A 15,638-nucleotide genomic window follows, 5' to 3' on the forward strand; every position below is an offset into this window, starting at 1 on the left:
AATTTACTGCCCAAGCTGACCATTTTATTATGATTGCTAGACTGGAGTTTCCCCCACATGAGTTGTGGTGCCGTGTGTTTAAAAAGGTTTATTAGCTGCTATGAAGATTGTGAATGGTGGGGTTTGTGGATTGATGAAAGTTTCAAACGGCCATAAATTTTATGAAGTCAAGAAACCCAGGGAAGCAACTATTTGATGACGTCTCGTGTTATAATTTGGCACTTTGTGGTAAAACACAGCTCGTTTGATAAATTTGAACTGCCACAGATTCTGGATTTGTTGAAATCAATAAATTGTAATTTGCACTTTTATTAAAATATACGGGACTTAACAAGTAGTTATGGCTTTAAATCTTATCTTTGAAGTTCCTAAAGACAGTGTTGATGTAGGTATACCATAAATTAAAGAAATCTTCTGGATATACGCCTGACGAGTTGTTCACCATATGGTCTTGAGCGCTGATGTGTTTGTTAAATCAAAGCAAAATAGCCAAGTTGGAATTACCTGTTTGTTTAAGCACGTGGCCTCCTCCAGAGACAGCCTGCTGAAGCCAGATGGACAAATAAATGCTGCTGCAAGACTTATCTTCTCCTCAAACACAGAGTTCTGCAGCTTTTCGTGCTTTACATTCACACTTTCAGTGGCACATTTTTGCTAAGTGGTTACTCTGTCTGGTTTCAGTTGGGACGAGAGCAGCTCCATTAGCAGTGGACTCAGCGATGGTGATGGCGATGGCTCGGAGAATCTCAGTTCAGAGGAATTCAACGCCAGCTCGTCTCTCAACTCCCTCCCAAACACACCCTTGGGATCAAGGCGCAACTCCTCTGTTATGGTTAGTGAAATACTGTACCGGCCTGTAATACAGCATGTGGCATGTGTTCTTTCCCACAACTTATTTTGTTTGTAGCAAAAGATTGCTAAAGATTGCAGCTTAGTTCTTTACTGAAACCATTTCCAAAGCCACACCATGTGATTTAGTTTGTTGTGTGTTAAAGGCAATCCTTTGCTTTGGCAGAGGCCACAAAAGCCACTACAGAGCTTACCTTGTCACGGTACACACAGCTCTCTCCTGCTAGTCAGAAAAAATGCATGTGGCGGGAGCGTTCCTCCACTCATGAATATTTTGGGGCTTCACTGTGCAATCCTCATCATCATCTTGCAGAGTTGCTAGAGTTTTCAAATTTGTCTAGTTAAGCATTCACTGCATCTATCACACAGCAGAAGTTCACTAGCTGAGTTAGGTGACCCTGGCTGAAGAACCAGAATTTGAGTACCTAGTGTAATTGTGACTGTCACCATCGAAGGAATTCCAGTTCTTCCACTATTACTGCACTTCCACCTTACTGCTTCCCAAGGCTTTACTTATAATGCTTTTCCCAAAGGAAGGCGGCTGTGAGGATCCTATGCCCTGCCAAAGAACAACCTGTAGTTAGTCCAGGACTGCTTATTTACTTGTATACTTGCCTTCATATCTGAAGGCCTGGGAGATAGTTGTCTCTCCACATAACACTGTGCAAAATGAATGCAAAATATTAAGTTATGACATTTTTATCAGCTCTTTTATTGATGTCTGTGAAGAAAAACATATTAGGCGCCATGTAAGTATTCCATTCCTAAAGGATGTTCTGTTAAATTTGAAAAGAAATGAGCATCAAATTTGATTTGGTTAAGTGGCTGCACATTCTACCTTTTTCATAGGTAAATGTTGTGCTTTTATTTACTTACAAATTGGTCTCTTGGAAGAAATAAACACTAGAGCTACTCAATGTGCCATCTGTCGCTCTATAACAGGATAATATGGTGCCAAAAAACAGCATGCCCAATTTTGCCCTCCGTGCTACCTCCTCGGTGCACCACATGATTTTTCTATTGTTGTATAGCAGTTTTTTCTCTACTATATAGCCCTAAATTAGAAAAAATAATGCTCTAGCTGTCCTCTGCTGTAATATTTTCTTTTTTACTGTTTAATGTGTTGATCTAACTCTTAAAGTGTTAAATCCTTGAACATGTTTTTGTTCTCCTTTCTTTTGTCTCTGCGGGGTTTTTTTTTAAATCCCCTTGGGGCGTATCAGTTTATCTCTCCCTCCTTCCCACTGGAATGCAGCTCAGATGGGATAAAGATTACAGAGAACAGTCGATTCCATAGATAACACAAACCATGTCTGACGGTTGCCCACATTGTGTCCTTCCTCTCTCTACAGCTCCGCACTGATGCAGAGAAGCGCTCTCTGGTGGAAAGTGGACTTTCTTGGTACAGTGAGGATGGCAAAAGCACCCATAAGCTTGGTAGCTCCAGCTTTGACTCAGGAAGTCTCAAGACAGAGGCACCAAGCAAGTGGAGAAAGAAGCCTCCAAGCCTTAGTGAAGATTTTGGCGGTAAAGGGGAACTGAAGAAGCCTCAAAGTTTGGGTCAACCAGGAAGTTTCAAGAAAAGCAGAAATCCTCCTGTGGGTGTGACCTCCCCCATCACCCATACCTCCCAGTGTATGCTCAAAGTCGCAGGTGACATTCTCTTTTTAAAAACTTTTTTTTTTGTTACTTTGCATCTGCGTGTATTTTATCCCTAACCATTATTTCTTCTGCTTGGCTCATGTAGTAACTTGGTGTGTGGCCAATGTTCTTAAACGTTTATAGCTTTAACACTTATACAGTCTATTATCTCACTTTTATGTGGAGTCCAGCAGTCCATAACAGTTTATAGAACAGTTGATGTGAGTTTGGTAACAAAATAAATACAGAAGTTTACTCCTAAATGTAAGCTAGGCTATGATTCATACATAAGTTTAAATTCATTTCACTTAAATAAAGAAAGTATTGCAGTTTCAGTTCCAGACCTTCTATTATCTTAAAGCAAAGTGTGTTACTCTACATGTCTGCAGAGGCACTGCCTTCCATCTGCAGCAGCTTTTTAAATGTCCTCTAATCCCTAACAAAACAAGCCATGATTAAATAATAGCTTAGATTTGAGTTCCAGTAAGAACATTTGGCTGGCCTGCTTTTCATTTTAACCTAATTTTAGCTTTAAAAATAGTAAGTCGTTAAAATTATATCCAGTTCTGTGTAATTTGGCTGCAGGTTGAAGGTGGAAAAAAGTTCTCTTGGCTGTTGTATTTTAAACCGTATACTATATTTGACAATGACTCCATAAGTTAGCTGTTTTTCTGTCTGCTTTCATGAATGTACTGTAACCTGAACTTTAGCTACTTTAATGCTAAAGTAGCTAAAGTTAGAAGAAAAAAAAAGTAAGTAGAAAAAAATATCGGGCTTTAACTCTTTTTGTCCAATATACCCTCTTAAAAATGATCTACTTCCATTTGTCTTAAATGGACAAATAAATTTAGTTGGTTAATTCACTACTATAGGCTTTAAAATATTGTTAAAACTTTACTTTCCGTTGTTTTAAATAAAAGTTTTTTTTGTGAGTCACTCTAAACATCAAGGAATACATAAAGGTTCTTTTAGTGCAGACAGATGTGTTTTGTTTTATCCCATCAGTAATAGCAAAAATGACATGTATTTCTACTCTCATGTGGTTTGCTAGCCCATAAATTCCCCTCCACAAATAACCACCCATTTATTTTTTGAATACTTTCTTCTGACAGGGTGTGATTATATTAAGAGGAAGGCTATGGTCATTGTGGCTGAAAGACAAATAGAACAAATCACATTCCCCCAAATTCCTGCTGCTTTTATAAGTATTTAAGTTATTTAAGTTTTTAATGTCAAAGTAACATGTTTTTTTCTTTCTTTCTGTCTAACTAGCACCAAAAAGTGAGAAGCCACTGGACAAATCCAAGATTTCCATCAGAACTGCTGGTCTGCAGCGTTCCCGTTCAGATGCTGGCAGAGATCATCATGGAGAGCACCGCAAGCCCCCTTCAGGTCTAGTTAAACCCACTGCTGGAACCTCCTTTGGCTACAAGAGACCACCAACAGCAACTGGTACAGCAACCGTCATGACAGCAGGGGGTGCCACCATCTCTAGTGGCTCTGCTACTGTGGGAAAAACCCCCAAGTCATCTGGCATCCCTGTGAAACCTGTAGGAGGAGGAATACCCTCGGGTAGAAAGAACAGTTTTGATGCCAGCAGTGAGCAGAGCTTCCTGGGGCCAAACGCCCGAAACAGCATTCAGTACCGCAGCCTGCCCCGACCAGCCAAATCAAGCACACTTAGTGTGATTGGGCGCCCCACAACTCGCCCTGTCAGCAGTACAATTGACTCTAGTCTGTTGTCCTTGAAACCTGTACCCATAACTTCTTCAGGCCCCAGGGTTAAAGAACCAAGTAGCTCCAGCATTAAAATAACTAATCGAACAAGTACTGGCCCAGTAAACCAGACAGACCGAGAGAAAGAAAAGGAAAGGGCCAAAGCTAAGGCTGTGGTTGCAGACATCGACTGTGCTTCGCTAAAAGGAGAGGACACACCATCCGAATCAACAGGAGAGTCTTCTGTGAAGCTGCATGGCCTGAGACGAACTAGCAGCAGCAAATACCCTGAACTGTCATCACCCACCATACCGAGGTTTGTCATTTTATTGATGTTCTGAGGGTTTTTATTTTCATTTTAGTTCAATTCAGTTTTATTTATATAGTGGCAAATCGCAACAACAGATGCTTCAATGCACTTTATACTGAAACGTAAAGACCCTACAGAAATACAAAGAAAACAGAGAAAACCCCAACAATTATATAACACCCAATGAGCAAGAACTGTGGTGACAGTGGAAGGGGAAACTCCCTTTTCACAGGAAGAAACCTCCAGCAGAACCATACACAGACATGCTGTAGAAGAGAGCCAACAATTAATAATAACAAATAATTCAATGCAGAGAGGTGTATAAACACATCGTGAGCGAAAAAGGTGACTGAAGAAGAAATACTCAGTGCATCATGGGAATCCCCCAGCAGCCTACAACTATTGCAGGGTAACTAAGGGGGGCTTCAGTGTCACCTGGTCCAGCCATAACAATATGCTTTATCAAAAAGGAAAATTTCAAATCTAATCTTAAAAGTAGAGAGGGTGTCTGTCGCACCAACCCAAACTGGAAGCTGGTTCCACAGAAAAGGAGCCCGAAGGCTGAATGCTCTGCCTCCCATTCTACTTTTAAATACTCTAGGAACAAGTAAGCCTGCATTCTGAAAGTGAAGTGCTCTAATAGGGTGATATGGTACTGCAAGGTTGTTAAGATAAGATGGGACCTGATTATTCAAGACCTTGCATGTGAGGAGCAGGATTTTGAATTTGATTCTGGATTTAACAGGGAGCCAATGAAGGGAAGCCAAAACAGGAGAAATCTGCTCTCTCTTTTTAGTCCCTGTCAGTACTCTTGCTGCACCATTTTGGATCTGCTGAAGGCTTTACAGGGAGTTTTTTCAACATCCTCATAATAACTAATTGGAGTAGTCCAGCCTCGAAGTAATAAATGCATGAACAAGTTTTTCAGCATCACTCTGTGAAAGAACGTTTCTAATATTAGAGATATTACGCAAGTGGAAGAAAACAGTCCTAAATATTAGTTTAATATGTGCATCGAAGGACATATCCTGGTCAAAAATGACTCAGAGATTCCTAACAGTGTTACTGGAGGGCCAGGGTAATGGCATCTAGAGTAAGAATCTGGCTAGAAATCACATTTCTAAGACTTTTAGGGCCAAGTACAATAACCTCAGTTTTATCTGAATTTATGTCTTTAAGACATTCCTGCAGTTTAACTAATTGGTGTTTGTTATCTGGGTTCATAGATAGATAGTTGTGTGTCGTCTGCATAGTAGTGAAAATGTATGCTATGATTTCTAATGATTCCACCTAAGGGAAGCATGTATACGGTAAACAGAATTGGTTCTAACAAGGAACCCTGTGGAAGTCCATAATTAGCCTTAGTTTGTGAATAAAACTCTCTATTTACATGAACAAATTGGAGTCTGTTAGGTAGATACAATTCAAACCACTTCATCCCACTACCTTTAATACCTACAGCATGCTCTAATTGCTGTAATAAAATGTTTATGGTCAGCAGTATCAAAATCTGCAGGACAAGCACATTAAAAAAAAATAAAAATTGGGCAAAAGGCTTTAAAATAAACTGCATTCAATACTTAACAGGTTTGAAAATGTTCAGTTTCCTTTTTCATCATCATGTCTTTCATGCTTCGATCCTAGGATGCTGAACACTAAGTCTCTAGGTCGTCCTCCTAGCTTGGCTCACCTGGACAAGGTCAACTCAAACAGTCTCGACTCCTGTGTGACAATACAGGACCTTCCACCCAAAGTGCCCCCATACTCCAAGCTCCAAGACTTGGCTAGTTCCCACACGGCCACCCGCCTAACCCCTAGCCCAGCGCCAGTCCTTCATATTGATTCACCCAGCCCTTACGCAAGTGAAAGCCTGAGTGGATCGCCGATACTCTACCCCAAACTGTCAGGCATGCACCGCAGCTTGGAGTCCCTGCCCCTCCAGATGAGTGTGCCTGCAAGTGCAAGGTTTGTTACAACAAACACCCGTGATAAAGAAGAGAGGAGTACAGGAACCTGGGGGGCTGGGAGTAGGACGTCCCTCACCCTCTCAGACAGGCAAGTGTCTGAAATATGTAATGTAAACTCTGTCGAAACTGATATGTTTGGGGAAAAAGGGGGTTATGCAGTTTTTTTGTCATCAGTGTATGTTGTTAGAGAGTTTCTGCTAAAGAGTAACTCTGAACGGACAATTGGTTTTGTGACCTTAGAGGAGAAAAAATGCTTAATACTTCTGCAACTAATTTGAAAAAGCATCAAAGTTTAAAAACAAACCCTCAAAAATTTGAAGCAAAACCTTGGACCAAAAAACTATTTTATTTTTCATTTTGCTATCATTCAGGGATTCCTAATTCAATTGGCAATACAAGAAATGCTCATTGCACAAGAATTCAGTTATAAAAAATGTCCACATGTCTTTTCATTAGAACAATCACAAGAATTTGCATTTATCCTACGAGCAGCAAAGGATAAAGCCCAGCTAAGATGAAGTTTCTGTGTGATGGTTTGGCTATACGTTTCTGAGCAGCTGACACACATTTCACTCATATTATATGTGCCTTTTTCCGGGAAAGGAGAGTCCAAGGTCTCATTTTGAAGATGAAGAGCTGCATCTATCACAAAATTTCTCTTTATTGAGATGGAGATGTTCCAGATACTTTCCTGCCAAAGGAATGTATGTTTAGGCAGCCCCAGGCCATGTTTTCTGAAAATTGTGTTTTTATTCTTTTCGTTACAGCTTGCAAACAGATCGGAATACCTTGCCAAAGAAAGGCTTAGAGTATGTCAAAACACTTATTGTCAAATTGTCTATTTAAAATCATGCACTATGCTGCATCTTCAAGTAAATAACCTTTCTTTTGCAGACGCTATGGCTCAAACCTATCAGAGAGTGAAGAAAGTAAGCCAGGAAGACGGCACTCCCACAACATAGTCAGCATGACAGAGAGTGATAGCCCCCCTCAGTGGCCTTCTCCTACCCGCACCCTGCACCCATTATCCAATAAGATTCCTCTCACCAATGTGGGTGAGTTTATGTGTACCATTTTGGCTGGCTAACAAGTTTTAAAAACCCTCACTTTTTGAGCTTTAACATTAAGGGCTAATCTTTGATTAGCGATGCTTCTTTTTGTTGGCTATGGAGCTCGTGCTGAGAGAAAAACATTTACAGTTGAGCAGGGTTTGCACAAGTTGGCAGTAATGCATTCTGTATTGTGAGTGAAGAAGTATTGGCCAGATGTTTTAAAATTGATTTTTTTGAAAATCTGAATTGAATTATGCCATATGAACATCTACTTAAACTTGAGTTTAGGTTCAAAATATGCTGGAGATGAATGCAACAGAGGTCAAGTGAGGCTATATATATTGCTGTTGTGTCAGTGTTGCCTTACACTTAGTCATCAGAATGAGAGTGCTATACTGTACCAAGGTGCAGGACTGTTTTGTATGCATATATGTATCTGTGTGGAGCACTGAACCAAACAACTATCTGTTATCATAGTTGCCCCAATTTCCAGTGGCACCCCAAGGATATCGCGGTCCAACAGCATAGGGCCCCCAAGCGATTCTGCCTGCGATCTCTATGGATCCTCCCCTCTGGGCAGCAGTATGTCCCTGGTTGACCGTCCAAAAAGCATGATGCGGTCTGGGTCTTTCCGTGAACCAGGAGAGGATGGTGAGTCTGTTTGACTCACTTCCCTGCAGGGGAGCTTCCCAATATGACCTCAAATGAAACAAAGCTGTCTACTCATACTGCACACAATCTGTCTATCTGCAATCTAAGCACAATGTTAGACTCGTTTAAGGGCATAAACAGCAACATTTTAATCCTGCTACAACTCTTACAGACATTTTAATACAGAGTCCAACATTAGGATACCCCTAACTTCAGTTTCTTAATGAATTGATTTGTTTTAACACATTTAAGTATTTTTTTTTAATTACAGAAATCTGAATGAATTTTAAACAGGATATGCTTTATTTTTGTCTGTATGAAGTCAGCTAAGTCACATACTGTTTTATAATGTTATAGAATATTGAATAGGATTTGAGGGAGCCTTCGGTATATTAAAAAATATTTAATTTCTAGATTCTTTAGTCATTTATTTATAATTTTGGTCTATGATTATTTCAACATTTCTTTGTTACTTTGCAAATTAAAGCTGCCTTCTGTGAAACTACATTTTAATATTAAGCTTACAACTCTACCTTGTGTTTTCAGTGCATGGCTCTGTGCTGTCTTTGGCATCTAATGCTTCATCCAACCATTCCTCAGTGAGTATTTACAGTCTCTTTTTTGTAGCATAAGAAATGTTTTACTCTTAATCTTGTAGCATTGAACTTACTCTTTATGTCTACAAATCATCCAGGAAGCTGTTTTTTAAAAGTATTTCCTGTGTAGGATAAGGTTGAATTTCTCATTAGGAGACCAGCTTCCATAATTACAAGTTATCAACTGGTTTGACATGGGAACGTTCTTGTATGCATTTATGATTCCTAAGCCTCTTCATGAGCTGGTATCTGGGTAGTGATAACTATTCTTAGTTATATTTACTTTGATGACTAGTTTTAATGACTGCCCGTGAACTGAATCCTCTACACTATCCCTCTTACTTTCGCCATGCTTTCTTAAGAATGAGGAGAGGATACAAGGGGAGGTAAGGCAAACATGCCATACATCTTCAGATCCCATTTTGCCTTTGTACTCACCGTCTGTCATTTCCTGTTGAAATGGGTTCTGTCATCAGATGGTGTCACTGGTGCTTCAGAAAGTCTGAGATTATATCTCAGAAGCTCATAACTCAGTTCATTTAGTTTGATCTTTAATATTTTGTGTCCTTTAACAATACATTCTAACATTTCATGAAGACAGCCAGTTCTCATTAAATTCTGAGTGCATGAGAAATATGTTGAAAAGAGACTTTCATCCAATTTCTGTTGGTTTAGAGTATATTTCTGGATTATTTTGATTGCTGTGGTGGAGCATTAACCTTCATGTTACATTGTTTGTACATTCTTTGATTTAACCAAACAAAGCTATGCATTTAACACATTCCATTACTGCATTATCATTATCAAAGTTTGTGTTTACATCTTCATCAGCTCTGGTTTTATGTCTGAGGTATTGTGTATGGTGCTGTGGTCATACTGTTCAAACTTGATTTACTATTTGTCTACAGCAAATCCGCAAGTTGAGACGGGAGCTGGAATCCTCCCAGGAAAAGGTTGCCAACTTGACCGTGCAGCTTTCTGCCAATGTACGTAAGCCTTACCCCTACCTCCTGTATCCCTCCACCCACGTTTTTCGTCTGTTTTCCAAAGTTAATCTGATAATAACTTGGCCACATAACAGGTATTCTCTCAAAGTGCTCAACCATAAATGTAAATTCCACTTGATTTAAGTCATTGAACTTTTGTCCCACAACCAACTAAAAGCAGGTGTACCCGCAGTTTTGTGAGGCTTATCTGGGTGTGTAAATCTTTGCTAACCTAAGAAAATAAAAAAACTACATTAGTTAACTTTAATGTAGTCTAACTGTAACCCTGGCATCTACTTAAAGAGCATGCTGGACACAGAACCTAAGATTTACTCCCCCTTATTGCACTTAGGCCGCATTACGTCTTCTCTCTCTAGAACTACTTTCCCCCCGCATTTATTAAAATCTGTATCCTCTTAAACAAAATCATGTAACCCTACACCCGGCTACTCGCTTGTAACTTTGTTTCTACCAGCTTTCCCATCCCAGCTACTTTTAATTGTCTTATTGTACAGCTTGTGACCCTTTAATCTGCAGTTTCTGATGCAGTAGACAACATTCTTCTTTTGCACATGCACTAACAGGCTTTGCTGTTGACTAATCTGGATGTTTTGATGTATGTATGGGGAACTAAGTGTGTTTGGTGGTCTGTCCGTATGTTTTTGTAAGAGGTTTTCGCTCTCCTAACACCATTATCCCTCTTTTTTACAACCTGGGCTGCATTGACTGCTGGACTCACTGCTGCCCTCTGCCTGCCTCCCACTGTCCTGTACCTCTGGATGCTGTGTGTAGCAGCTAGGCCAGGTTTGTTAGTTACTTTCAGAGCACCCTGTCTCACTCTCTTGTGACATCTGACATGGTGGTCTTGTGTTGTGGTGTGGCGTAAGCCTTCCAATTTGAATGCTAATTTTCATTTTAAATAGAGCTACGACTAACAGTTACATTCATTATTTAATATAAAACAGCTGATCTAAAAAAAAAATGTTGCAGCACAGTTTTCTGAGGCGTCTCTTTTTGTATAGTTAGACTTTTCTAACTTTGACTTATTTTTTACTTTTAGGTTTTAGATTTGTAGGCTGACATGAGTTTTACTGGAATGTCTTTCCGGTAGTGTAACATATTAGGTTTGCTGAAGGTCTGCTGCTCTTAGCGACAATTCAGTAGCTGACTGCTCTTTACTTAGGTGGTTAGGATAGCTTTAAAAGCTTCTGAGGAGGTCAGCAGCAAACCTAATAATGAGTCAAGCAGTATGAGACAAAAAATGTATTTTAGGTAGCACTAAATGTATACCAGAGGGTAGTAACAAGTGGACTTTTGGACATGGAAGGTATTCTAAAACAACTGAAAAAATAAGTCTGCAAAAAGATGCTTGTAGAAACTAGTTGTTGTAAAACAAAGAAAAACTCACATGTACCTGTTAACTAATTAGATGTGATTTTGTTATCCATGGCTTTTGAGGTTAACAACCTTTGTCCCATAGTGCTACATCCGCTTGAACGTTACCACCATTACCATAATGTCCTTTTTCATCTCTGACATCATCCGCAGCTGTTGACTCTTCCATCCCTTCTATCCTCTCCCAGCAGATGAAGAAAGCTATTTGTTTGACGTGGCGTGAGTGTGTGAGGCTGCAAATCGATTTGTTTCAGCTGGTGACTCATACCTGTCTGCTGCCTCACCATCCTTCACACACAGACACACGCTCTCTCTTTGTAGCCTTTTAACTCTGTCTCTTTCTCTCATAGGCTAATCTGGTCGCAGCATTTGAACAAAGTCTGGCCCTGATGACAGCACGCCTGCAGACACTGTCTGTCTCCTCAGATCAAAAGGTATTTTGGCGATATTACATTACATACATACATGTTACATGAGGAAATTTGATGAGAAAAGTAGGTGACGCTAGAAACACGCCATAAACAATCTCTTACATGACAGCTAAAAGCAGACAGAAATTACTACATAATCAGCAAATAAATCCCAGTGATGTTAATCATAAACTATGCACTCTGCTCATTAGGTTAGTTTTGTGAGTGAAAAGGAGACCAAGTTGCATAGTTGTCATGAAAATGAGATGCGAGTCATGATAGGATTTCGATGTTGTCACTCAACACAACCAGACATCCTTAGTGAAAGCTAAGAGGCATTCCACAGTCCTCGGTACAGAAAAATCTTGGCTCAGTTACTAACCCATCAACTAACATGACTACATACTGATGTTTCCTTAAGGACTCTGAGCTTACTGAATTGAAGGACACCATTGACATTCTGAAGGCCAAAAATACTGAAGCCCAGGAAATCATTCAGGGGGCCCTCAGTAATCCGGATGTCACACCCAAAGGTACAGACTGCGCTTTATGATATATAGTAGGATTTTGACTGTCATATACTTCTGTCTCCTTGTTCAACTCTTCTGTTTTCTTTTGGGTATTCAGAGCTGCAGATCAACCGCCAGAACTCCTCAGAAAGCCTCTCCAGTCTTGCCAGCACCACCAGCCACTCGAGCATGGGCAGCTTCAAGGAGCAGGAGGCCAAGAAGAAGAAGAAGAAGAGCTGGGTGAGGAAACACTGGTCACTGACTAAATTTGTGTCCTGTATGGCATCTGTGCAGGACAATATATGGCAGGAAAAACAAATACATTTTCATACATTTCATAGTTTCATACAAATCATCAGGAAACGAGATGAAAGTAACAATATTGGTATCAATTTAGTGATTCCAAATTGATCAGACTGACCACATTCAGTGACTGTGTTGATAAAACTGGGTCTTTTTGTTCTTTTTGTGTTACATATAACATCTGAAATGTATGGTGGAGCTATAGAATTATAATTGCTTTTAATTGTGATTATAACAATACAGCTCAACTGTTATATGGATGAATATTTTAAAGGAATGAACATGTCTTGCTTCCCTTTCTTGTTGTGTCTTGTGTGTTCAGACTGAAAAAGTCAGTTGTTGTCCTACTTTACGCTCCTGCTTGTGTGTGTGTGTGTGTGTGTGTGTGTGTGATTCGCCTCCTGTCCTGTTCCATCTTTCTTATTAAATATGACTCTGGTCTCTCCCTCATGCTGCCCTGCTTTTTTATTTTAGGTCTTTGAGGTGAGTGATGTTGCTACAATAAATAAAACTCAAACCTTTTCCACTCCAGCCTGCATGTGCTTTGAGTCATACTTCCTAAATGTTGGGAAATGTTCTGTCATCCCTTTTTTTGTTTGTTTGTTTTTCAAACATACACAATTACTGTATGATTTAATCGTGCTTTATTATTAAATGTTTATTATTAAATTTATTGTCTTGTGGACTTCAAACTGCTGTTACAATTTTCAGACACTGAAAACCCCAACATACTAAATTAGTTTTATTAAACTAGTTTGCTGTAAATCTAACATTTCACCAACTTTTTTTTGTTTGGAAATTTATATTTGCCTACTTTTTGTTTAAAAAAGCCACATTCTGAGAACTCTCAGGTCATCACAATCACTTTTTAAGAATTTCTTTTCAGCTGTCTTTTGCTTTTATTCTTGTGTTTTTTTCCAGGCATGTTATTTATTACATCTTGATTTCATGTATTCTCCCTACAGTTACGCAGCTCATTCAACAAGGCTTTTAGTAAGAAGGGCTCAAAGCCAACTGGGCCATATGCTGACATTGAAGAGATTGCCACCCCAGAATCCTCAGCACCTTCCTCCCCCAAAATCCACCATGATGGAGATAACCCTCCGGTGTCAATGAAATCCTCAGCCTCAGCATCATCTTCAAGGTATCATACAAGGATCTTTATCATTGTTCTATTTATATGCATATCAAATAAGGAATTGAATCACAATATAAATAAATACAAACTTCTCGTAGATGTGAAAACAGAATATCACAGAACTCTGTAAAATTGTTATTTTCCTGTCATTCCTCTGATCCCTGCTACAGTACCATAATGATAATTTTCCCATAATTTCATTGTCACCAGACTCTCTGAAGGGAGTGAGGCAGGTGATGATAAGGTTGTAACAGACCTGCGCACAGAACTGTGGGAGAAGGAGCGTAAACTGACAGACATCCGCCTCGAGGCTCTGAGTTCAGCCCATCAGCTGGAGCAGCTGCAGGAGGCCATGAACAACATGCAGGTATATGTAATTTTGTTTGTTTCATAAAAAGGTTGGCCTCAAAGTGCATTTCATTTTCCAGCCGGATGTTTATTTTATGAAGATTTTTGTCTAGACCAGTTGATTTGCTTTTGTAAAAATCGTAACCTTTAGTGTTTTGTATTCTGCAATTGGTAAACAGTGCAGTGATCGGTAATTTTATTTTATTTTTTTAAATAGAGGACAATCGAAAACCTGAAAGCTGAAAACGACCATCTGAAGACAGGTACTCCCTGTCCATCTCCTGGACCCTCCAGCTCTGTTTCCCAGTCTTCAGGTCTCACTGCTCTGGGAAGCTCATCACCCCGACAGTCAGTAGCCATGCACGTGCCTAAAAGCTACAGCAGAGGGCTGAGTGAGGGGAGCAGCTCAGGTACAGCTCAGTCTTTGACATTTATATTTATAGGAGTAAGAATGTAACAATGAGTCAGATAACTGGGTATAGTACTTAGATTAAAAAAAAAACAAAACAGAACAGTGAAAACAAGCATGTTTATCTGAATGATAAAAAGAACTTCTCAACCAAATTTATTTGAAGAAAAAATAATTTGATGTAATTCAGTATCACTGAAATCATTGGATTTTCTAGAATCCCTATAATTGCCTCATGCCTTTATTTAGAATCTATATGCACATAGATTAAATGTCTGATAACAATAAAAATTAAGGGTACAGTGTCAAGGAAGTCAAAATCCATTACTTGTTTCTGTGGTCATTTAATACATGGTGATGTAGAAATCCATGCTTTTGTTCTGAAGTCTATAAAATATGATCTTTTAAAATTACAGTTCAGCAGATAAAGAATATAATGCAAAATTAACACTGCTTGTTTCAACTTGTGTTGCAGATGCCTCATAAGCTTTCTTTTTTCTGTTTATACACTCTTTGATTTACTGCTTAGCAGACATCCACACTGCAGATTCTCTCAGCCTTTCCTCACAGAGAGATGACCATCGTGTCAGGGTCGTGGTTTGTGTTGCAGATCTACGTGTCTTTAAAGATGTATGTTTTCGTAAATTTGCTTTTTCTAAATCCTTCCTTTCCACTTAAATTGCCTCTGTCACCTGTTAATCACCTATTAACTTCACTTTGTGTCAACAGGAGGTTAAACAGCAGGATTTCTTTGTCGGCACTGTCAGAGTGAATGGCAGGATGGATTGGGTGATGCTTGACTCAGCTGTCAGTCAGGCTTTTAAGGTGAGAAATCCTCACTCACTGCAACCTGTTAAAAAGCTGAATGCAAATTTGAAGCATGCTTACAATTGCAATTCAGCTGTCACATTAACTTTAGCATCAAGATGAGCATCAGGAGCGCTGTTCAGAGGTGTAAAGTAAGACAGAAAACATACATACAAGTGCTTCTGAAAATGGTATTTAATTCAAAAACTCATATCTTCTACATTCACATAAAGTGAAATATTTAAAGCTATTTCTGTTTTAATTTTGATGACTCTGGCTTCGAGCTCATTAAAATTAGAAATCCAGTGTCTTAAGTTATTATGATTTTCCCAAGATCAATCAAAAAGAGTTTATAATAGAGAAATGTTCAACATCTGTAGTATCCTCATCATGGACCAGCAACCACCATTAAAACCAGCAGATGATATGGCACCCCTAATCATTATAGACTGTGTATATTTCACACTGGACTTCAAACATCTTGTGTTCTCTACCTCTCTGCTCTTCCTGCAGACTCTTGGGACTTGATTTTTAAAATGTAAACAGTAGAC

The 15,638-nt window shown here is 39.3% G+C and overlaps 1 protein-coding gene across 11 annotated transcripts in view; it reads left to right on the top strand.

Moving 5' to 3' along the window:
• Positions 1 to 15,638, top strand: part of LOC146517997 (neuron navigator 1-like) — an 86,928-nt gene that overhangs the window by 63,649 nt on the left and 7,641 nt on the right. For 8 of the 11 annotated variants that reach the window (XM_085161357.1, XM_085161355.1, XM_085161359.1 and 5 more), the window contains 18 exons: positions 682 to 832; positions 2,202 to 2,502; positions 3,763 to 4,522; positions 6,161 to 6,571; positions 7,251 to 7,292; positions 7,378 to 7,538; positions 8,013 to 8,186; positions 8,733 to 8,785; positions 9,145 to 9,168; positions 9,691 to 9,768; positions 11,514 to 11,597; positions 11,995 to 12,106; positions 12,201 to 12,322; positions 13,351 to 13,529; positions 13,734 to 13,890; positions 14,089 to 14,281; positions 14,810 to 14,910; positions 15,010 to 15,105. In XM_085161357.1, the coding sequence (XP_085017483.1) occupies positions 682 to 832; positions 2,202 to 2,502; positions 3,763 to 4,522; positions 6,161 to 6,571; positions 7,251 to 7,292; positions 7,378 to 7,538; positions 8,013 to 8,186; positions 8,733 to 8,785; positions 9,145 to 9,168; positions 9,691 to 9,768; positions 11,514 to 11,597; positions 11,995 to 12,106; positions 12,201 to 12,322; positions 13,351 to 13,529; positions 13,734 to 13,890; positions 14,089 to 14,281; positions 14,810 to 14,910; positions 15,010 to 15,105 (3,199 nt within the window). The remainder of the gene's footprint in view (positions 1 to 681; positions 833 to 2,201; positions 2,503 to 3,762; positions 4,523 to 6,160; positions 6,572 to 7,250; positions 7,293 to 7,377; positions 7,539 to 8,012; positions 8,187 to 8,732; positions 8,786 to 9,144; positions 9,169 to 9,690; positions 9,769 to 11,513; positions 11,598 to 11,994; positions 12,107 to 12,200; positions 12,323 to 13,350; positions 13,530 to 13,733; positions 13,891 to 14,088; positions 14,282 to 14,809; positions 14,911 to 15,009; positions 15,106 to 15,638) is intronic. The other 3 variants (XM_085161360.1, XM_085161365.1, XM_085161361.1) reach the window with 2 other exon arrangements.

Source organism: Neolamprologus multifasciatus, chromosome 5, assembly GCF_963576455.1.
Source record: "Neolamprologus multifasciatus chromosome 5, fNeoMul1.2, whole genome shotgun sequence".
In the NCBI taxonomy this organism is placed as follows: domain Eukaryota; kingdom Metazoa; phylum Chordata; class Actinopteri; order Cichliformes; family Cichlidae; genus Neolamprologus; species Neolamprologus multifasciatus.